This window comes from Cicer arietinum, chromosome 4 (assembly GCF_000331145.2).
Source record: "Cicer arietinum cultivar CDC Frontier isolate Library 1 chromosome 4, Cicar.CDCFrontier_v2.0, whole genome shotgun sequence".
NCBI classification, from domain to species: Eukaryota; Viridiplantae; Streptophyta; class Magnoliopsida; order Fabales; family Fabaceae; genus Cicer; species Cicer arietinum.
The window spans coordinates 14,384,612-14,408,649 of record NC_021163.2 but is presented as its reverse complement, the minus strand read 5'-3'; the positions used below and the strand labels follow the sequence as shown (position 1 = coordinate 14,408,649).

Below are 24,038 nucleotides of genomic sequence, written 5' to 3'. Positions count from 1 at the left end.
TAACAACTCCCTCCTATGAATTTGAACAACTGTCGACGTGAGGCGTGAATTGGAAGTCAATTTGGAAACTTATATGCAAAACAACATACATCTTAAAATAATTTAAATTTATCTATAAAATATGAGGGAGTTGTTATAATACTGTTGACATATCTACTCAAAATTGATGTATTTTTTCATTTTAATGTAATTTTAAAATGATATAACACTGTTGACATATCTACTCAAAATTGATGTACTTTTAAAGTGAAGCAATTAGGTGAAGATTTTGTTGAAAAGTGGAATATTTGAAAGAAAAAAAATCCTCATTAAATTAAATGATATTATAATATATTAAATGACCTCATACAATATTCTTAAATAATTATTATTCATAAAAAAAACAATATTGTATATAACTTGAATAATCAAATTATGAATGATAAGAAGTTAAAGTTTAATGTATAGCATGATATTGAGATAAATAAGACATAAAATATTTTATTCAATCACACTTGGTTTGTTATGCCCTAATAAAATAAAATGGAGGATTCTACCTTTCATCCCCACATCTAAATATGTCACTCTCTCAATACACATGAAAAGACAATTTTACCCTTTCAATCATTTATAATAAGTTTCAAAATTTTCAAATTTTGAAACTTTCTCAAGTTTCAAATTTTCAAAATAAGAATTATATTTCGAAAATTTGAAAAGTTTCAAAAGTTTCTAAATCTGAATTTTTTTGAAATAAGGATTACATTTCGAAATATGGAAAGTTTCGAAATTTTTCTATTTCAAAAGTTTTCAATTATGGAAAATTTCAAAATTTTCTTATTTCGAAAGTTTCCAATTATGAAAAGTTTCGAAAATTATGGAATTTTCTATTTCTAATTGTTTTAAAGTTTTGAAAATTCTAAAGTTTAAAAAACTATCAACAATCGGAAAAGGATATAGTGATTTTTTTCATTTGAAATAAATTGTTAATTGGAAAAAATGATAATATAATCAAACTATTATTGAAACATTAATTTTGAAAAATTGATTTTTATTATAATGGTAACTGAAAATAACATAATATACACCAATTACACCAATTGAGACAAATTCACTAGAATTTCCAAAGGTAAGGAATCTTTATTCTTACACAGTAAAAAGCTCAATCAAGAGACTTGATTATGACACCAATTGAAGGTGCTGAAAAACACAAGAAAAGGGATGGAGAGTTTGAATTTTGTTTTGTCATTTCTAAAAAATACTTCGATGGCTTTACATAAAATTGTTCTTTATATAAAAACTTTCAACTTACTCTTATAAAATATGTTTAGTCAAAACAAGGTTGAATCATAAAGAACTAAAATGACATAAATAGATAAATGAAACACATATATTTTTATACTAATTCATAACAGTATGTTGCTACATTCAGTACTCCCCTTACAGAGAGATTTTGTCTTAGTACAATCGATGACTTAATACACTATTTCAATCAATAGCATACAAGTATTTTTTACTCTATCTCTTCAAGCTTTGACTATTTTTCTCTAGCCTATCCAGATAGTCATCTTCACATCCCTTCTTCAACTTTCTGGCAACATGTCATTGAGGTTCATGAGTGTTTTTATAACTTTTGAGGTGCCTCTTAGGAGTGAGAGAGTTGTTGTCACTATCGGACTTATTTACTTGTTTGTGTCTGAGTTGACACAAAGTTTGTTACTAATATTCTAACTCTCGTTGAGATGATGTTACATATCAATTCTTATATCAGTACAAGTGTGTGAAACACTTTGACTGATTTACATTAATTCTAATAACTCTCTATTGATTGATTTTACATTCATACTTTTCTTTGATGCGTTATTGGCTTTTTTAGAATTTTTTCTAAACACATTGTCTTTTTCATTTTGTCTAACACACTCAATTGATTGAGCGGGTTCTTCGTAAATACAGTGAAGAAGTTTTATTTGAAAATATTACCTTTGGAGATCTTCAATCACCATTTAAAGAAGATCAATCTTTAACATGTATCTACATATATCTTCTTGATTTATTCTACGTATCTTTAATTTAAGATTACAAATCTCAAAGGATGTTACTAATAGAGGATGTCATATAGAATTTCAGACAATTTAACTTATTTAAGATATTAACCAGAGGATAAACAAAATTTTATTCTTTAGGACGTTGACTATTCATATATTTGACTTTCCATGGCATTGACTTCTAGATCTTTGGCTTTTCCGAGTGTTGACTTTCATCTGAGCCAGACGATACAATACTTGTCACAGTTATCAGAAGCAAATGCTTATTTTTCTTTACACACTTATTAGAGACAGACCATTCAGATTGTTGATTGTATTTACAGATTCACCGGAGATACACTTGAAAGCACGTTCATCGGAATAAGACACAATTGTAGTAGTTTCTTTAGAAGTACTATGATATTTGTTTATAAGATATTTGTTTATAAGACTTGTAAGGCTTTGACTTGAACTACATGTTTTAATACTTTTATTGCTATATTACGACTTGCTCTATTAATAGACATAATTACTTGTTTAGTATGTGATCATATTATTTGTATTTAGAAACACTTAGATTATATATCTAATTTACTTGTAATTTATACAACCTTAAAATAGATAGTCATTAATATAAATATTTGTCTTTTAACTTAATATGCACACTTAGTAAATATAGTTAGAGGATAGTTGTTCTTTATTTGTTTGTTTTTGTTATCACCTAAACATCAACCATATGATTTTAACTAAAACGAATTTTGCACTAACACATTTTTCCTATCAACTTCTAGAATTTCATAATTACATCAATATATCATTGGTAATGTTCATGAGACTAAAGCTTCTTTCAAAACTTGTATTAAATTCACTACTCACTTCAACTTTGAATAAGAATTTCTTATCAACCAATTATGAAACCTCATCAGGAACAACGTCAGCAACGTCGAGGCCAAAAATTATTTATTGCCAACGACGTAGTTTACTTCAATCGTAATCAACATTGAGCTTCAAAAGATATCTGTAAATAATATTGAATTTAAATCATTATGAGTGACGATATAAATGTAACTATATATATTAACTTGCGCATATACGAAAATGATATAATAAACAAACAAAAAACTAAATTTTTTATACTAATATAACAATAGTTGAAATAATAAAGTTTTGTATATCTTTTAATATTATGTTTGAGAGTCATCAGTGAATCTTTTTGAACAAAATTTCAAAATTTGGAAGCTACAAATTCGTACATAAGAGAATGGTGAGTGTGCATAGAATGAAATTTTAAGTAGTATGTATAGTTGTGAATTGTGAAATATGGGTTGTTGAAATTCATTTTGGTAATTTCAATAAGAAAATAAAATTGTTTTGATTGCATGAATTATTTGGTATAAATTTTATTAAGGAGATAAAATTATTTTGGTAACGATAAATTACGAATTAACATTAGGGTATATATTGGTTGATTTTCTCCTTCGATGTTTCCTTTTGTATAGTATATCCTTGATATTAATATTTGTTTGACCAAAAATTAACAACTTTATAATTATACTTTTTACAAAAGCAATTAATTTAATTAACATTCACGAGAGATATGCGGTGCAAGAACAATTTTAAATTATCATAGAATAAGTCAAAATATTTATAGTATAGATATATATACATTTGTAAAATAGTTAACATTAAAGAAAAATTACTATATCACACATATTAGTTTAATGAATTAAATTTGATTGATATTTTTTAAAACATCTGATTAATTTCATAAACCATCTTTTATATAATTCAATGAATTAAATTTAATTAAATTTCAATGACAATCTTTTATGCAATTTTATATAATATATAATAGTTGTATTATTCTTGTGTGTAATTAGTTTATATTTTCGTTTATGCTTCAACAACTATGAATATATTATCATCCGTGTATATTAAATATTTAGATTTATAGAAATATTCGATATATTTTATGTGTAATATATCATGTATGTTAATTTAATGTATTAAATTTCAATAAATTTAATTATTTATATATATATACTTTTTTAAAAGGAATTATTGTATATGTTTTAAATAAAAAGCAAGTGTGAGTCAAAAAAAAAAAAGTAACACAAACATTAATTGAAGAATAATTCAATGAATGTCAGCTGAAATCTAATTAATTGATAAATATTGATATTATTAAGTTAAATACTATATTTTGAATTCAAATTTAAATTTTATAATTGTGTACAAATTTTTTACCATTTCATTTAAAAAAATTGCATAAACCCTCTTTTATATATCATAATAATAATAATAATAATAAATAATAATAATAATAATAATAATAATAATAATAATAATAATAATAATAATAATAATAATAATAATAGATAAATATTTTAAGCTTATTTTAAGGCTTGGCAATGCTGGGGCTTATAAATAGCTAATTGATAATCCCTATATGTGCATTGTATTAAGGGAAGTTTTATATAATACAATGATGATTAGTGACAAAATGAAGGTAGCTACAGAATTCTGCAATTTGTTGTTCACCACCACCTCTGTCATTTTACTTTTCTCAGGTTTCAATCTCACCTTCTCTCCCTCTCTTTCAATTAATGCTACTTATTTTTTACTAACATATCTTCACAACACATGCAGGCCTTGGTGTTGATTCTATGGCATATGATTATTTTTCTACTACAGAGGCAATAACACTTCTTTTATTATGATTTATTTTATATCCTAAACCATCAACACTATTCATTTTTTTAAGCAGTAATGTTTTGTAAACACAAAATTCAACATCAACAATCTTTTTAATATTTTTTCCCGTGCTACACATATCTAACTTGTGTTTTGTACATCTCACATGTATTTTATATGATGTTTTTTTTTATTAGTTTTATTTTATAAAACGATAATTCATTCAAGCTATTCAAATTAAAAATTACTTGGGTTGCCAATGTCTTGAAATAAAACAGTGTATGAGAGAACCTCAGAGGGCACAATATGGAGGGGGCATTATAGTAAATCCAGGATTTGATCACAACATAGAGAGTTGGACAGTGTTTGGAAATGGAACAATAGAGGAACGTATATCAAATGATGGAAATAGATTCATTGTTGCTAGAAACAGAACACAATCATTGGATAGTTTTTCTCAAAAGATCCAACTCAAGAAAGGATTGATATACGTATTTTCTGGTAAATTATGTTTTTATGTTTTCTTTCACTAACATTCATTTAATTACTTTGCTAAAAACTTATATTAATTATTTTATTTTCTCTCATGTCCACATTCAGGTTGGTTTCAGCTGAGTGAAGGAAGTGACACAGTTTCTGTTGTATTTAAATTAAATGGAAGTGAAATGGTAAAGGGTGGCCATGTGATTGCAAAGAATGGATGTTGGTCTTTTCTAAAAGGTGGCGTAGTCGCAAATTTCTCAAGTTCTGCTCAGATTCATTTCGAGGTGAAAATACTAATATATTAACATTTCTCTATTCAAATACAAAAAATAAAAAATATGAAAGAAAATTCCTATCTAAAACTTTTACAACATGTAAACATACAACTACTAATTGTAAATACTTTTTTATACTCAATAGTAAATATTTACTAGTTGGTAAAAATGAAAATTTGGTATGTGAAAGAATTGATTTTTTTTTATAAGCAAAATGAAATTAATGAAAGTACAGAGGTACTATAACTAAGAAAATAAAGATTCGATATATAGCAAATAACTCAAGGGATTGTTCCACAAGTTTCAAAAAACAAAGTTTCTATTTGAAAAGATAATGAAATTTACTTACAATGCATTGTAGAGCAATAATCCAAATGTGGAAATATGGGGTGATAGTGTGTCCTTGCAACCATTTACCAAAAAGCAATGGAGATCACACCAAGACAACAGCATTGAAAGGGTAAGCTAATGCAACACGAAACTCTCATTCTCTTTTTTTGTTATTATCTTTGTATTACTATCCACATGAGGAATGAAATCAATATTAAACCTATTTCTTACAAAAAGCATGAATAAAAAGTCATCTTATTTCGACTAAAAAAATTACAAAAAATGACAACAAAATGGTTGATTAACAAAGTTTAAATATGTGATTAATTAGATTAGGTGGACGAATAATGAATATAATAGATAACAAAACTCATTAACCATTCATTGAATATAAGATGAGTGCTAACAATGCATACTTCTTTATACTAAATATTTGATTTGTCAAAATTTATATAAGTTCCACAAAAATATGTGGGTCCCATATAAGTTTAATGAGACCACGTGTATTTCAATTGAAGTTAAAATAATTTTTAAATGGTTAAATTGATTTTTGAATTAAGTTTGATTATTCGATTTGTTTTAAATGTGTAATTTAAGTCATAAACCATTTAATTGATTTATCACGTTCATAAATGAGTTTTGAGGTTTTTTATATCTATTAACCGTCAATTGAACACCTAATCAACTACATATTTGAATTGCATAAATCAACTATTTTATTGTCTCTTTTTTTTTGTTAAAACATAATTTCTCTAATAAAAATGTAACAAACTAAAAAAAGAATAGTAACTAGTATTGATTTATAAGCTGCAGGTACGTAAGAGCAGGGTGAGATTCCATGTAACTAATGTAAACAAAACATCGTTGGAAGGAGCAAAAATTGTGATAAAACCAACAAAACCAAATTTTCCATTTGGATGTGGAATGAACCATAATATCCTGAACAACACTGAGTACCAAAAATGGTTTGTGTCAAGATTCAAATACACAACATTCACAAATGAAATGAAATGGTATAGTACAGAGAAAATCCAAGGCATTGAAAACTATACTATAGCAGATGCCATGGTGGAATTTAACAGAAGAAATGGAATTTCTGTTAGAGGTCACACAATTTTTTGGGATGATATGAAATTTAATCCTGTATGGGTTAAGACTTTATCTCCCAGAGGATTGCGAAAAGCCGCAGCGAAAAGAATAAATTCAATTGTTTTAAGATATAAAGGAAAAGTGATTGCTTGGGATGTGATGAATGAAAATGTTCATTATCGGTTTTTTGAAGACAAACTTGGTGAAAATGCTTCTGCAATATACTATTCAAAAGCTCATGAGCTTGATCCAACAGTACCAATGTTCATGAATGAGTTTAACACTATTGCATATAGTGGAGAGAAGATTGCTAGTCCAGCAAATTATGTTAAGAAACTTAAGGAGATTATGGAATTTCCAGGAAATGATAGAATACCATTTGCTATTGGACTACAAGGTCATTTTAGTCAAGGTCAGCCAAATCTTGCATACATGAGGTCAAGTTTAGATTTTCTTGGTGCTACTGGACTTCCTATTTGGCTCACAGAGACTAGTATGGATCCTCAGCCACAACAGGCAGAGTACTTTGAAGAGGTACTAAGAGAAGCTTACTCTCATCCAGCTGTAAAAGGGATTATAATGTTTGCTGGTCCAGCACAAGCTGGTTTCTTAGGTACACTTCTAGCAGATCAAAATTTCACAATCACTCCAACTGGTCAAGTTGTGGACAACTTGATTCATGAATGGGGAACAGGGCCAACTCATACACTTATATCAGATACTACAGGAATTGTAGATATTTCATTAAATCATGGAGATTATGATGTAACTGTTACACATCCTGTAACACAATACATCCAAAATTTGAATCTAAGTGTAAACAAAGGACTTTCACATCAAAATATTCATGTCAAAGTCCATGCCTAATTAAATTAAAATCACCACATTATGTACTTGTGCTCATGCAAGCAATAGTATATATTAGTATTGGCTTGCACTCCTCATTTCTCTAAATCAAATGTAAGGCAAATATTATAGTAATAAAATTTGCGTGTACTTATCCATTTTTTTTTTTAAATTATTATTGGCTTAATTGTTATTTTTTTAGATTAAAGACCGTCTAGTAAATTATTTTACACTTTCATGAAATATATATATATATATATATATATATATAACTTCTCTTCAGTTTATGAATTTATTGTATTGTTAACATGGTATTGGTTGTCATTTTATTGATTAAATATATTTTTAGTCTCTAAAGAAGTACAATATTTCAAGTTCAATTTATAAATTTATTATTAATCTTTATTTTGATTTTATAAGTACTTTTTAAAATAGGGAATAAAATTAAATGAAAAATATTTTATGGAATAAAAAGTTGAGAATTTTTTTATAAAGATTAAAAATAAAATTTTAAAAATTTAATAGGGACAAAAAGTTTATTTTTTTCTATTTTTTAATTATTAAAATTACATTTATTTTTATTAAAGGTTTAATTTTTAAAATTAAAATATAACCTCTAAAATGTTTAAGTCAATCATGTCCCTGTAAAGAATTACAATATTTTAAGTTCCGTTTATAAATTTTTTATTTATTATTAATCTTTATTTTGATTTTATAGGTACTTTTTAAAATAGGGAATAAAATTGAATGAAAAACATTTTATGGAATAAAAAGTTGAGAATTTTTTTATAAAGATTAAAAATAAAATTTTAAAAACTTAATAGGGGCAAAAGATTTATTTTTTTCTATTTTTTAATTATTAAAATTTCATTTGTTTTTATTAAAGGTTTAATTTTTAAGATTAAAATATAACCTCTAAAATGTTTAAGTCAACCATGTCCCTGTAAAGAACTACAATATTTCAAGTTCCGTTTATAAATTTTTTATTTATTATTAATCTTTATTTTGATTTTATAAGTACTTTTCAAAATAGGGAATAAAATTGAATGAAAAACATTTTATGGAATAAAAAGTTGAATTTTTTTTTATAAAGATTAAAAATAAAATTTTAAAAATTTAATAAGTACAAAAAAATTATTTTTTTTTATTTTTTAATTATTAAAATTATATTTATTTTTATTAAAGGTTTAATTTTTAAAATTAAAATATAATCTCTAAAATGTTTAAGTCAACCATGACCCCTGTAAAATAAGTTTACACGACATCACCTTTAATATCTTTTTTGAGCTTTTAATCTTGAACTTTTTTTGTTGAAAGATTTTTAATAGAAAACTTATATGGTATATTTGAAAATTAACATGTTTTGGTACTATCAAATTAAATCACCAATAGTTGAATGATATGTCATCTATGAAGAGTTTGATTATATTTTAGATTTAACATCACTAAATTTTTAAATTTTCTATGTTAAGTCTATTTTAAAATCACGTTTTTTGTTATGATTTTAATTAAAACTAAAATTTTAATTTCAATTATGAAAATAATTTAAGTAATTACTGATTCAAAAATGAATAAATAAATGTATAAAATTCTTAATTTAGTCAACTTTAATGCATATTATGATAATGCTCACGTAGACAAATTAGACAAAATTATTGGTCAAAATATTCGTAGTACCGACAAATACTCGTTTTTATAGTACCAGAGAACTTGCCTATTTAATAAAGTTAAAGAAAATTGATATATTTAGTACAAATTTTGAGTGAAATATATCAATTTTTTTTTACTTATTTTTGTTTATATTTGGTTGACATTTACTATTGTTAAATCAATGTTTTAAAAATCGGTCCGGAGGTCGAACCGTTGAGTCCTTCGATTCATGGTTCAATTGGTTTAACCGATTGAAGTACGATCGAACTGTCCAATAAAAAAATATGAAATATATTAAAATATTCATAACTTTAGAACTTATAAAGTAAAAATTCATAAAATTTATAGCAAATACTTAATATCTATGATAAATAGATTAAAAATTCACAACAAATACAAATCTTCATAATATAAATTCAATCATCAAATCTCATATGAATCAATCGATGAACCATAGGTGTCTTGCGAATTAAGTGAATAAAAGTATGGCTGAAATAAATGTTTTTGTTAAAGTTAAAGTTAAAAATATTATTTTTTTATTATTACTTTTAATTTGTGAAACTGATTTTATTTTATTTTTTGTAAAAATACAAAATTTGGTTGTTCAATAAAAATCTGACAATTTTCTAAATCAGATCTAGTTCAGTGACCCGACCATTCTAACCCAATTCAACCTTATATTATCTTCGATTTTTTCAGATCAACAATTTTTTTTATATTGACTGAATCACACATGAGTTCAGTTCCCAGTTGAATCTTTCAATCCGATCTAATTTTTAAAAATTGGAATAAATACCTATTGCATTTCGTTTAATTTTTTTTAAGGTTAGTTATACATACCAACAAAACCAATAATTCATGTTACTTTTAATGAAATTAGGGTCAAGTCCAAGTCTCTGATAAACCTAAAGAAGAATTTAATATGACATTTTTTAGAATTTATAGTAATTTTTTAGTAATATTACTAAAAATAAAATAAAATAATATTTAGCTGCTTTAGAATAAAAAATCATTTATTAATTTAATCAATAATTGATTGTGTATAATAATTTTTTTTCAAATGATATTTTAGTTAATTAATTTAATATTTTTTGAGATAATATTAATTGTAAATAATATTTACTAGTTTTAGATTTAAAAATACTGGAATATGAGTTTTTTGAGACTAAAGTTTTTTTAAGAAAATTTCTTATACTAACTCTATTCTTAAATATAAATCGCTATTGTAAATTTTATTTTTATTAAAAGAGTTGTTAATATAGTTAATGTATTTATTTTGTATAAGAAAATGACTAACATGTCTTTTGTATATTGATGTATTCAATAATAATTTTTTATATTCCAAGACAAAATAATAGTATTAATTAAAGTTATGTTTAAAAAATAAATAACAGATATATCTAGTAAATAGAAAAATAACTAATACTAAAGAACAAATATTTTTGTCAATGAATATTTATAATTAGAGACAAAGGTGGTATAAGTACTAGAAAATAGTAATTTTTTCTACTTTTTTCAGATTTATAAGATTTTATGACATTTTTTAACTATACTATAAAAATATAGTAATATAATTAACGTATATATAGTTTAGAAAAAATAATAGTATAATTAATGCATAACTTCTATTAAATTATCATGTGCATAGATGCATTTAATAATTTTAAAATAATTTCTTAATATCAATAACTTATATATTAAAAAAAAAAATCATAAATGTATTTAAAAGTTTGTAAAGAGTCTTATATTCATATCTGGTTCAAAGACCCAACCATTCTAACCCAATTCAATCTTATATTATCTTCGATTTTTATAAATCAACAATTTTTTTATACTGACTATATCGAACATGAGTTCCATTTCTAGTTGAATCTTTCAATTCGATCTAATTTTTTAAAAATTAAAATAAATACCTATTGCATTGCGTTTAATTGTTTATTAAGGTTAGTTATACATACTAACAAAACCAATAATTCATGTTACTTTTATGAAATTAGGGTTGGTCCAACATCTAATAAACCTAAAGAAGAATTTAATATGAGATTTTTTAGAATTTATAATATTTTTTTAGTAATATTACTAAAAATAAAATAAAAAATAAGATAATATTTAGATGCTTTAGAATAAAAACTCATTTATTAATTTAATCAATAATTGATTGTGTATAATTTTTTTTTTCAAATAATATTTTAGTTAATTAATTCAATATTTTGAGATAATATTAATTGTAAATAAAATTTACTAATTTTAGATTTAAAATTACAGGAATATGAGATTTTTTTTATTAAGTAAAAATTTGATTTTATTTAGAGATCTAAAGCGATTGTTTTAGAAGTCTTAGACTTGGACTAAGTGTTAATGGAATTGTGTGTCTTTTTTTTATTACACATTTGATTATTTATTACTCCATTAATCTTTAATTATAAGATTCTCTCCTTTTTTTTTTTGTGTCCAGTAATATGATTTTTTTTAATAAAATTCAATGAAATTAATAAATTCTTTAAAAAAATGTCCCTAATTAATTTATCATTGGAAAAAAAAACTTTTTTTTTGTTATGATATCAATAATTATAGAGATAAATATATAAAAGTAAAATAATTGTTAACAAATTTATTACTACATCAATTTTTGTTAATAACACTGAAATATATTGAAATGTTTCGTAGAGAAAGGAATATTTAATTCTACTTAAAATTTAATCAATATATTCTGTTAATGAAAATAATTTTTATATTGTTAATCACAATCGTTAAATTATCAAAGATATTTAACTTTTATTACAACTGTCTCTAAGGTAATGTTCACGAATGACGGTGATATGGTATATTATAAAAATATTTAAACTAACAATACATAATAATTAAATTTTACATTTATATATTTTCGTGTAATAAATATATAGAGGTTTTATTAAAATAGAAACAAAATTATTCTGAAAAAGCAAATACTAAAAAATAATTGAGACATAGGTACCGAATTTTCTTAAAAAAAATGTATTTATTAGACTCAATGCATACAGTTAGTTGTTGGAAGAAGTCTTAATTACATGGGAGATTTCTGAAACAACTTTAACTTGTAGACCTCACCGTTAATTGCATTTATAGTAACAATAAAAGGGTATAAAAGATATTTAAGTAAGAACTACATAATTAAAATTTGTAATTTTTTTTATATTAAAGACTAAAGTTTTTTTTAAAGAAAATTTCTTATAATAACTCTATTATTAAATATAAATCTCTATTGTAAATTTTATTTTTATTAAAAAAGTTGTTAATATAGTTAATGTATTTATTTTGTATAAGAAAATGATTAACATGTCTTTTGTATATTGATGTATTCAATAATATTTTTTTATATTTCAAGACAAAATAATAATATTAATTAAAGTTATGTTTAAAAAATAAATAACAAATACATTTAGTAAATAGAAAAATAACTAATACTAAAGAATAAATATTTTTGTCAATGAATATTTATAATTAGAGACAAAGGTGGTATAAGTCCTAGAAGTAGTATTGTTTTCTACTTTCTTCATATTTATAAGATTTTATGATATTTTTTAACTATATTATAAAAGATAGTAATATAATTAACGTATATATAATTAAAAACAAATAGTAGTATAATTAATGCATAATTTCTGTTAAATTATCGTGTGTATAGATGCATTTAATAATTTTAAAATAATTACTTAATATCAATAATTAATATATTTATAAATAAATAAAAATTATAAATATATATTTAAAAGTTTGTAAAGAGTCTTATATTTAGAGACCGATAAATGTGTAAAAAAATATTATAAACGAGGACAATGAGAGTAAATGTCACAATATTATTTTCTAAAATATTTTATTCATTTGTCTCATTATACAAATATCAAAATGATAAGTGCAAAACTATTTCATTTATTTCATTATAAATGTTTTACGTGGATAGATTGGATATTGTTATTAATAAAATAATTAATTGTATTCATTTTAATAATAAAATAAATTCCATTTACTAAAATACATTTGTCAATAATAATTAGATAAATTGAAATACAATAAATAAATATACGATAATTAAAACTTCATTCATAATATAAAAATGCAAATAATATGAGATAAATAAATAATTTCAGATAAATATAAAGATATTTAATTTTTTTGGTTCTACCTTTCGATTCATAAAGAAATAAATCATAATAATCCTAAATTCAATTAAAAAATAAATAAAACATGATTAATAATTATTTTAATAATAATTTAGGATTGGGGTCTGAAATATTTTACATGGTTATTACATGTACAAAATTCAAACTTAAGAAAATCCTTAATTTAAAAAATAAAATACTAAAGATAAGGAGGGAAATGTAGTTATTTTTACTTTTACAAGTTTGATTGAAACTTTGATGGTCTTTCAACTATTTAATAATTTTCTATAACAATATTTTATTTATTTTTCATACTTTACAAAACATGAAAACCACCAATATGGGTTAAAATATACTATTTGAAAAAAACCAAATTTCACCTAAGAATATTTAGATAAAATAGTAAAAGTCTCTTTTAATTCAATTAAATATTTTGGATTCAAATATAGTTCTAAGAATATAACAATATTTAATATTTAATATTAAATATTTATTTTTTATTTATTATTTATTTATTATTTTTAATTTACTTTTCTATTGTAATTTTATCCGACTCAAAAGATAATATCTAAATAAAAAAAATAAACGTAAATTATTTGTTTTTTAATATATAGACCATTTAAAAAATAATAATATTATCTACATTCATATATATAATTGATAAAATAGTGATATTATTGATAAATAAAATAGATTTTAATTCGATAAATAAGAATAAATTTTTAATAATAACCCATACCTAAACATAAATAAAGGGATCAGTAAATATGTGTAAGAGATATAATACAAAAATTATATATATTCAAATGGTTACTTTAACTTATTAAATTTTACACACAATAAAAATTATTAATTTTATATTGTTCTCTTTAATAATTACATTTATTTTTATTTGGTGAAAAAGAGAGATCATACGCAACTGAATTTATATATATATATATATATATATAAAAGTAATTAATGAGAAATTTGTTTAGAAGTTTACGAATCCATTGTGAAGTATCATTAATTGTATATTGTTTTCCTCATTCTTTGCCCATTTATTAATAAAAATATTATTCAAGTCAAAAAAGGAAGAGAAAATATCACTAAATAATTATAAAAAAAATTAATTAAAGAAAAAAAAAAGGTAGACAATTAATGATGTTTATCATCAGCAGAGTTTCACATGTTGCCAAATTAATATATATTGGAATGTGCATAAGATGAAAGCTAGTTTGATTATTGACACACAAGATGAAGTTTGCTACTGAACTATGCATTTTGTTGTTCACCACATCTTTCTTTCTCCTCATTTCAGGTTTCTATCTTCCTTTCTCTCTCATTTTCAATACTCTCTAACTGTCCCTTTCTCTAACTGTATATTTTTCAACACATGCAGGGCTTGAAGTCAATTCTATTTCTTATGATTATTCTGCTACTATTCAGGCAATGTCACTTCTTCTATGATTTATTTTACATTATAGTAACCAAAATGTTAGAGTATTCTTTACATGTTCATGTTTTTTTTTTTGCCTGCATGTTCCTCTTGTAATTCTCTAAGTTGAAGAACACATAATAGTTTTGATTATTTTATAAACTTAAATGATTCAAGTAATTTTATAATCAACTAAATGTTTATGGGTTTGTGCAAGTTTTCATTTTTCAATTAGTTGTGTTGACAATATGTTGAAATAAAACAGTGTATGAGAAAACCTCAGAGAGCACAATATGGAGGGGGCATTATAGTAAATCCAGGATTTGATCATAACATAGAGGGTTGGAGAGTGTTTGGAAATGGAACAATCGAAGAACGAGTATCGAGTGATGGCAATAGATTCCTTGTTGCTAGCAATAGAACACAACCATTGGATGGTTTCTCACAGAAGGTCCAATTGAAGAGAGGAATGATATACACCTTTTCAGGTAATTTATGTTTCTCTTTTGTTAATAACTAGTATTGTGAATTAGTGCAACGCACAAGGAGAAATTTGTCAAAAGAATCTACGTTAGTTGCAATTTATAATTTGTTGTGTTTAGTTATTGAGCAACAACCATATTAAAGTAAGTCATACTATTGCATTAAACATACATCAATGTTGTGCATTAACTGTTAAGTACCACTTTAATAAAGCTAAACATAGCATCGAAACATGTCAATAATGTTAAGTTGATGAATGCTACCATGTTGGCGATTCATTACTTTAGTTTTCTAATACATTTTCCACATTCAGGTTGGTTTCAGCTTAGTGAAGGCAGTGACATCGTGTCAGTTGTATTTAAAAGAAATGGAGATGAACTGGTAAGAGGTGGTCATGTGATAGCTAAGCGTGGTTGCTGGTCTCTGCTAAAAGGCGGCATAGTTGCAAATTTTTCAAGCCCTGTTGAGATTCTTTTTGAGGTGAAATGATTTTTCATCTTATCTTATTTTGCCTATTTCTTCAAATTTCCTCATGTATGTGATTACAAGGCCTATGCTATTGAAATATTTGTTCAGTGGAGGGTTAATTGTTAAAATTGACCACTTATGTGAAAATACTAAAGTGAGAACTATGTGTTTTTCCTTCAAATATCCATTTCAAATAAGCTAAATGTAAGAATTATACACGCTTGGAAGTTGAGTAAAATCCAAAATCAGAGAGTGAAATAAAATGATGAAAGTAGTTAAATTTATGTATTTAGATAAATTTGCAAAATTTTGTTAACTGAAGTTTAATATCGATGCAGAGTGAGAATCCAACAGTGGAATTATGGGCTGATAGTTTCTCCTTACAACCATTCACCAGAAAGCAATGGAGATCACACCAAGACGACGGTGTTGAGAGGGTAAGCATGTTGTCATCAAGAGGAATGAGCTCAATAGCAGACCAAATTGAATAGTGAAAAATGAGTTTTATGATTTATAATCTGTAGGTACGTAAAAGCCGGGTGAGATTCCATGTAACTCATCCAAACAAAACAGCGTTGGAAGGAGCAACAGTTGTGATCAAACAAACAAAGGCAGATTTCCCATTTGGATGTGCAATGAATCGTCATATCCTCACAAACAATGAGTACCAGAAATGGTTTGTGTCAAGATTCAAATACACAACTTTCACCAATGAGATGAAGTGGTATAGTACAGAGAAAATTCCAGGCCAGGAAAACTATACTATCTCAGACGCCATGCTGAAACTCGCCAAAGATAACGGCATTTCTGTCAGAGGTCATAACATTTTATGGGACAATGGAAATCGTCAGCCTCAATGGGTTAAGTCCCTATCTCCGGACAAATTACGAGAAGTGGCTGATATAAGAATGAATTCTGTGGTTTCAAGGTATAAAGGACAACTGATTGCATGGGATGTGGTCAATGAGAATGTCCACTTCCACTTTTTTGAGGATAAACTCGGCTCAAATGCATCTGGAGTATATTATTCAAAGGCTTACCAACTTGATCCGAAAACCAACATGTTCATGAATGAGTATAACACCATTGAATACAGTGGAGATAAAGGTGCTAGCCCAACCAATTTTATCAGGAAACTCAAGAAGATTCAGCAATTTCCAGGAACTGATGGAATATCATTGGCCATAGGGTTGCAAAGTCATTTTGCAAGTGGCCAGCCGAACATTGCTTACATGAGGTCAGGTCTAGATCTTCTTGGTGCAACTGGACTTCCTATATGGCTCACGGAAGCCAGCATGGATCCTCACCCAAAACAGGTATATATTGTTAATTGTAACATATAACTTATGCTTATTACACAAGTCAAAATACAATGCTGCATGGTTTAATACAGAAGATGCATAGTTTATCTATTAGCAAAAAATGTAAAAGAAAGAAATTTGAATATAGCTAGGACAAATTTCAGAAGTATTACTTTCATTTGGTATAATTTGCCACATTATATGACAGGAACAAACAGAAAGTAAACATTTATTTTCTTCTCATTTTTGTTTGTTGGTGCAGGCAGAGTATTTTGAAGAGATACTAAGAGAGGGTTACTCTCATCCTGCTGTTCAAGGGATCATAATGTTTGTTGGTCCAGAACAAGCCGGTTTCAACAGTACACTCCTTGCGGATGCAGATTTTCAAAATACCCCAACTGGAGACATTGTGGACAAGCTGATTCATGAGTGGGAAACTGGGCCTCAAACAGCCATAGCAGATAGTAGAGGAATTGTAGATATTTCACTACGTCATGGGGATTATGAAGTGACTGCCACACACCCTCTAACCAAATGCTCCAAAACTATGAAAATAAGTGCAAGGAAAGGATTTTCAATGGAAACCATTCATGTGAAAATGCATGCCTGAAAAGCAACCACCTTTTAAAACTTCTGCTGAAGCATGCTGTTACCTATGTCATTGTTTAGAGATTATAATAAAATGGTTTGCAGGGTCATGCTTGATTTTTATTTTATTTTAATCCAATAGCACTTTTCCATAAATCATATAGTCAAAACAAGATATCTCTAGAAGTAAAAGCCACACTACATAACTGAACCAAACAAAACTTAGACAACTTGTCTTTTAAAACATCAGTACATTTTGCTACTATGGAATGAAACGAACAAGACCTATTTCTTCTATCACCGGCTCCACCAGCCCTCATCTTTCAGAGAACGATAGACATCTCTTCACGCTTCTTCTTTGCACATTTACGGGTTCCAAGCTTTCTCTTGGCAACTTTTAGTGCCCTCTTATACTTTCCAACCTTCAGCAATCTCTTATCCTTTCCAACCTTCAGTAACTCAACACTTTTTGTAGGGTGCAAAACCAGTAACCTCACAGATGAAGTTCCTTACACAGTGCACTCTCTTGCTTGTTTTCCTTTACGATCCGACGGTCGTTGATCCAACTCCTTATTGGTAATAACATGACATTTGTTCAATCCAACAAAAATACTTGTACTTGGCTGCTGTGGAACCATTTTCCTGCTGTAGCTTCAATCCAAGTATCATGCTTGATTATTTTTGGTTATGCTACATGTTTCATCCAAACTAGAAATGAACTCTTTTAGTCAGAAATCTGCCGAGCAACAAGAGATCTAATCTACTCTAATAAAAGTTTTATAGAACAATGCTGCAAAATTAATTTTCTAGTATAATATGCTCCCATTACATCAGCTGAGAACTCATTTTGTAATCCAAGACAAAAAATGTTATAACAGTCAATCCGGACTCTAAAGAAAACAAATAAGTAAACGCACACAAAAGCACAGTGATTGATCTCGGAATTTAACTAATTGCGTTTATGTCTTTGACAATAGAGTGACTGTTGTAGTTTTTCTATTATGCAATGCGTACCGTAACATAGTGCAACCTGTGATTAAATACTATGATCACGATTACAAGTTTATCCTTGAACCATACAAGCCCTCCGCAGTGTCGCGCTTTCAGCTCCACTCACTCTGCTACTTTACGCTTGAGCGTCTGCATACTTAACAGTGAATATAAACCATATTCAACAAAAATGGAATTCAATAGAGTAGAAGTCACTTGTTCTGGATTGGATTTGATTTGCTTGGAGGAGACTTCCTTAAACTTGTGTCTAAAGATCTCTGAGAGGTTTCATAAGGTGTTTTCAACTTATCTAAACTTGCAGAGAAGGAGGAGGCATGAGCTAGCAGCTTCCGCGGAGGAAACCTATCTATAAGATTACTACTACTTTCACTATTGATCAAAACTATGGAAAATGTCATGAAATTTAAGAGCATTAAGACAAAGAGAACCATCAAAGCACGTTGAGTTGTTATCATGGCAGGGTTTAACTGAAACAAACAACAACTGAGGCTAGAAAAAACAAGAGAATTACTGTGCTTGGAAATATCACATACGAATGTATTGTAGTTGTGTGAAAGATTCAGATTTAGGGGAGAGGAAAGGGAAGGAAGGTGCATGGATAATTTGGCCTGCCACATCTTTGTTGTGTTGTGAAGTATAACATGGAATGGAAGGAGCTTGTCATGTGATCCTTAATCAAATCCCATACTTCTCTGACATTTTATAATACATTTCCATCACATGCTGATATGGATCATGTGACTAATCACATGATACTAAACGGATTTCCTATCCTTTATCATATTAATTTTTTTTGTTGCTTGTATTTTTCATAAGCTTGACAAACACAACTAATCAGAGGGTCCTGCTTTTAATAATGGAGGGTTTATTGTCAAAGGGTCTCACTTGATTAGAATCAAATTTGCATGTGGAGACTGTAGCTTCAATATTCTTTCTGCTGGGAAAAAACATATGGTCTATGTCAGCAAGAATACAATAGAATATGCACATCTGATTTTACAATTATATGTCTTTGACTGTAACAAATGTTGTAAAAAAGGGGCATTCCGAGAATCGAACTCGGGACCTCTCGCACCCAAAGCGAGAATCATACCACTAGACCAAATGCCCAGATTGAAGTAAGAAAGGATATACAAGATCTATGTGTAGTTTATTATTGAAATTGTTTATGCTTACCGGTACCGCAGGCACATGGTCTGCAATTGTATTTTAATAATGCATGAAAATGACTAAATCTGATTATCTGGATACATAATTGTTAGTTGTGTCTTCTCATGATACTGTGATCACTAGATGAAGCTACCGAAACTTGAAGCTAACATGTTTTTCTAGATAAGATATCACAGGTTCATCAACATAGTGCGACACAAGTACTAATCTCTCAAGGTAACTGAGATCCATTTAAGAGGTTGACTTCTATTGACATATGTTTTTCTATACGCATCGACCAAAGATTGAACTCCCGACCAAATGGTTTACGGGCTCAAACATCTACTACTTGTGTTACACCATGTCGGTAGAGGTAAGATCCTTAGTCAGTACATATGAAAAAATATTTGTTGGAAGAGGTTAGCTCATTAAATAGATCTCAAAGTGCCAAAGTTGCGCGCAAGGATATTTTGAATACCAAAAGGTAAGTATAGAAAAGAGTCTACATATTGATGAATCATGTTTTAATTTTGGGTTTATCTTTAAAGATAAAGTTTGATAAACTATGATTCACAACAGTCTTCTATAAACAACATGTTTTTAGCCAACACCAGTATCCTTTTCATGTATCTTAGCATTCATCTCAACAGGGCATTGCCATTCACATGCAGCCCCTGATGCTTATTGTTTTTTAACTAATAGTACTACACACCAGTATATTAGTCAAACTTGACAGCTTTCGGATCTTAAAAAATTAAAAGTTTTTTCATCACCATCTTTAGACAACGTAGTACAGCAATATAAAAATAACATTTTCAACTCATATCAAACACATGAAGTGCCTTTATCTGTCATTTTATAATTCAACACTAAAACATTACACTTTTAGAACCAATCTCTTGAACTGAGTTCATCATTATCAATTATCAGCCTGTCACTAAAATTCAGGAAGAAAGAAGTAAAAGCATAATGCATCGGCTTTGATCAATTTGCATATCATATAACAAAAGCGAAAGAACGTGTATATGTAGAATAAAAAATGATTTTATTGGCTAAATTCAAAATAATACAAGGTAAATCATAATTGTTATACAAATATCTGTTAACTAAAATAGCTATTTCTCATTCAGTTTCATTTTTATCAGAAAATATAGAAGCATCCTCTTTCCAGATCAGGTCATCATAACCAAAGATTCTTGCAAAACATGAAATCAACTGCTCTTGTATTATTTCTTCTGTGGGAAGGTCACAATCTGTCTCCCTTCTCAAAGATGTCACTTCTTTATCTGCAATTCCACATGGAACAATGTGCCTAAAGTAGGTCAAATCAGGATCAATGTTAAATGCCATCCCATGAGAAGTGATTCCATTTGATATCCGAACACCAACTGCACCTATCTTCCTTTCTCCAACCCACACCCCTGTCTCGCCACTTTGGCCAGGACAAGCTTTCACACCATATAGACCTGCTAGTTCAATCATAGTTAACTCAATTTTTTCTACAAATCTTCGAGCACCAAGTCCCGTGTCACGAAGTGATATGATAGGATATAAAATGGCTTGGTGTGGACCATGAAACGTAATGTCTCCTCCCCGTTGTGTGTAGTGAAGTTCAGCACCAATCTGTTCCAATTCTGATTGAGGGATTAATAAATTGTGAACAGTTTGTCTTTTGCCAACAGTGTATGTAGGAGGGTGTTGCAAAGACAGAAGAGTGTCACATATCCTATGAGACTTTCTATCCAAGACTAGCTTTTCCTGCAGTTTCAATGCATCCAAGTAGTTGACAACTCCCAGTTTCCAGACCTCAAGGCTTCGCAAAACCCTCATTGCCTGTTCACAATGACATTATCAATCAGAAAACCTTCTTTTATTGCCTAGCCAAATATCAAATTCATTTGCCAGACCATAAGGTTTAGTGGTTTACAACCAACTTATGGGAAAGTGAGCCTGTTCCCAATATACTGGAAAACCAACAACATTAAAAGGACTGGTGAAAAAAGCCCACAGGTAATTGCAATAAATATATTAAAAAATATCACAAGATTTATCATATAACATAGCACTGTCAATTTGAGCCTTCAACAACTACAGAAAGTTAATTCATGAATACATCCCTACACCAAAAATTGTATTAGTGCAACCCCACTTCCCAGAAGTAACCACTAACCACAAAATGCACCAGAATATTCGAAACTACGTAAAATAGGTCAAAGAAACATTTCAACAAACAGATAAAAGGCATTCGGGGGGTAATGCCATATATTCGATAAAAGCCAAATCCTATGCATAAAATCTGTTATTAGCCTCAAATGGATTTTCAACGGTGAGAAAAATTTCAATGTTGGTTTAGTTGAAATAAAAAGAGTGAATTGGAATTATTGAGATGGGTAACAGTGTAATAAGGAAATTGAAGAAGCGGAGAAATTTACGGCAATAGAAGATGATGTAGGTGAAGTGCAAAGGTAAAGCTAACGAAGAACAATGTTGTGCTATGCATCAGTAGCCGTTTGGAGGTGAAGATAACATAAAACTGCAAAATGCAATTTACACTTTATCATCTAGATCATGTTTCTTACGGTTTTTCTTATTAAAAAAACAATAACTTCTTAAAAAGAGTTTTTGTTTTTCTATCTGTCACTTTTGATAAAAACACGAGTATGAAAATAATTTGAAGTCATAAATTATTTAAAAAAAAATATTATTATGATAAACATACACAGAAAATGGTTTTTGCTTTTATTTTTCATAAAAAATCTCTTAATTTATCTCACTTAGATTTATTTAGAGGATTTTTTTAGGATAATTTATTCCGCTTTCATTGAATAATTTATAAATGAAATTTAATTTTTCATGAACTAATTTATCATAATTAACTAATATGTAATTATAATTATTAAAAAATTTGACTATCAAAGTTTATATAAGAATTTATCTCCAATGAAATGATATTAATATTAAATACGTAGAAAAATTACATATTCAATTGGTACGTCACATTATAATTTTTATCCATAAAATTATATATAAAAATTATTTTGATCGACACTTTATAATTTTAATAATGTATTTGTTAATTCGTAAAATTTAAATCATAATTTAACCAATACTTACATACATAATTATGATGTATGTTGTCTAGTGCAAGGGACTAAATTATCTTTAACAAGTGTTTAGGGATTTGATTTTAAACTTTTCTGTATAGAGAAAAATATAATTAGAAGAATAGAGTTTACAATGTTTCCCAACAATTTTTTAGACAAAAATTAGTCACTATTAAAAGATATGGACATTTTGTATTTATAATAAGCTTAAAAAAATATTGACATTGACATCCCTATGAAGTGTTTTTTGGTTTAACAATAAAATTCACTTGCATCGTTAAAAAGTTTTATCTACACATCCACTGATATTTTATTATAAAATATTTATGTGTAATTTTAAAATAATATGTAAGAAAATAGAATCAGACATATATTCTTTGTGTGATGTTAAATGATGCGAGTGATTTAAAAAAAAAAATACAAAAATGACGATTTATTTTATTATAAATGATTGGTTAATAAGTCAATTTTAAAGAAATTATGAATGAAGTGAACGTTAAAGTGATCAATCTTAACAAATATTTTTTTTGCTATTTAGAATAAAGTAAATCTCAAAGAAACACAAAAACGATGAGTTGCCAATTTATGAAAGATTGATCAAAGAATCATGTACGTTGAGAAGATTTTCCATTACTTTTACTTTCTTATCATTTCTCATTTTTCTTATACCATTATAAGCCTTGATTTTTTTTTATTTTGGCAACTAATCTATCAAAAACACCAACAAATAAATAATTTACGTGGGATCTTCACAAATTAAAAAAATACATTTCAATACAAATATTATCATCCAAAAGATGAAAGCTCTATTGACTGTTATGTCAAAGATCATGGATAAAATGAATAAAAACAATGATACGATGAACATGTATGGATAATAATGAGAAAAGGAAGGTTTGGATTCAAAGCTAAAATGAAAAAAAGAAAGGAAAAAATATATATATATATATATATATATATATATATATATATATATATATATATATATATATATATATATAGAACTTAGAG

General features: G+C 26.9%; 3 protein-coding genes and 1 non-coding gene across 4 annotated transcripts; 2 read left to right on the top strand and 2 right to left on the bottom strand.

The window, feature by feature from the left end:
• The first annotated feature begins 4,436 nt into the window (after window positions 1-4,436).
• Window positions 4,437-7,875, top strand: LOC101490045 (endo-1,4-beta-xylanase 5-like). The gene is made up of 6 exons (XM_004496817.4): window positions 4,437-4,570; window positions 4,650-4,696; window positions 4,973-5,195; window positions 5,295-5,461; window positions 5,814-5,912; window positions 6,596-7,875. Exons 1-6 carry the CDS (start codon window positions 4,450-4,452, stop codon window positions 7,736-7,738), a joined length of 1,800 nt encoding a protein of 599 aa, XP_004496874.2. The 5' UTR covers window positions 4,437-4,449; the 3' UTR covers window positions 7,739-7,875.
• Window positions 7,876-14,665: 6,790 nt separating this feature from the next.
• LOC101489731 (endo-1,4-beta-xylanase 5-like) lies at window positions 14,666-17,873 on the top strand. The gene is made up of 7 exons (XM_004496816.4): window positions 14,666-14,806; window positions 14,888-14,934; window positions 15,189-15,411; window positions 15,720-15,886; window positions 16,213-16,311; window positions 16,399-17,190; window positions 17,438-17,873. Exons 1-7 carry the CDS (start codon window positions 14,743-14,745, stop codon window positions 17,783-17,785), a joined length of 1,740 nt encoding a protein of 579 aa, XP_004496873.1. The 5' UTR covers window positions 14,666-14,742; the 3' UTR covers window positions 17,786-17,873.
• A 1,939-nt stretch (window positions 17,874-19,812) lies between these two features.
• On the bottom strand, window positions 19,813-19,884 carry TRNAP-UGG (transfer RNA proline (anticodon UGG)). Its single transcript has one exon. It is a non-coding gene; the product is annotated as a tRNA-Pro (tRNA).
• Window positions 19,885-20,949: 1,065 nt separating this feature from the next.
• On the bottom strand, window positions 20,950-22,500 carry LOC101489078 (octanoyltransferase LIP2, mitochondrial). The gene is made up of 2 exons (XM_027333366.2): window positions 22,356-22,500; window positions 20,950-21,756 (listed from the first exon to the last, which is right to left on the bottom strand). The coding sequence occupies exon 2, from the start codon at window positions 21,751-21,753 to the stop codon at window positions 21,046-21,048; it is 708 nt and encodes a 235-aa protein (XP_027189167.1). The 5' UTR covers window positions 21,754-21,756; window positions 22,356-22,500; the 3' UTR covers window positions 20,950-21,045.
• Window positions 22,501-24,038: the final 1,538 nt, after the last annotated feature.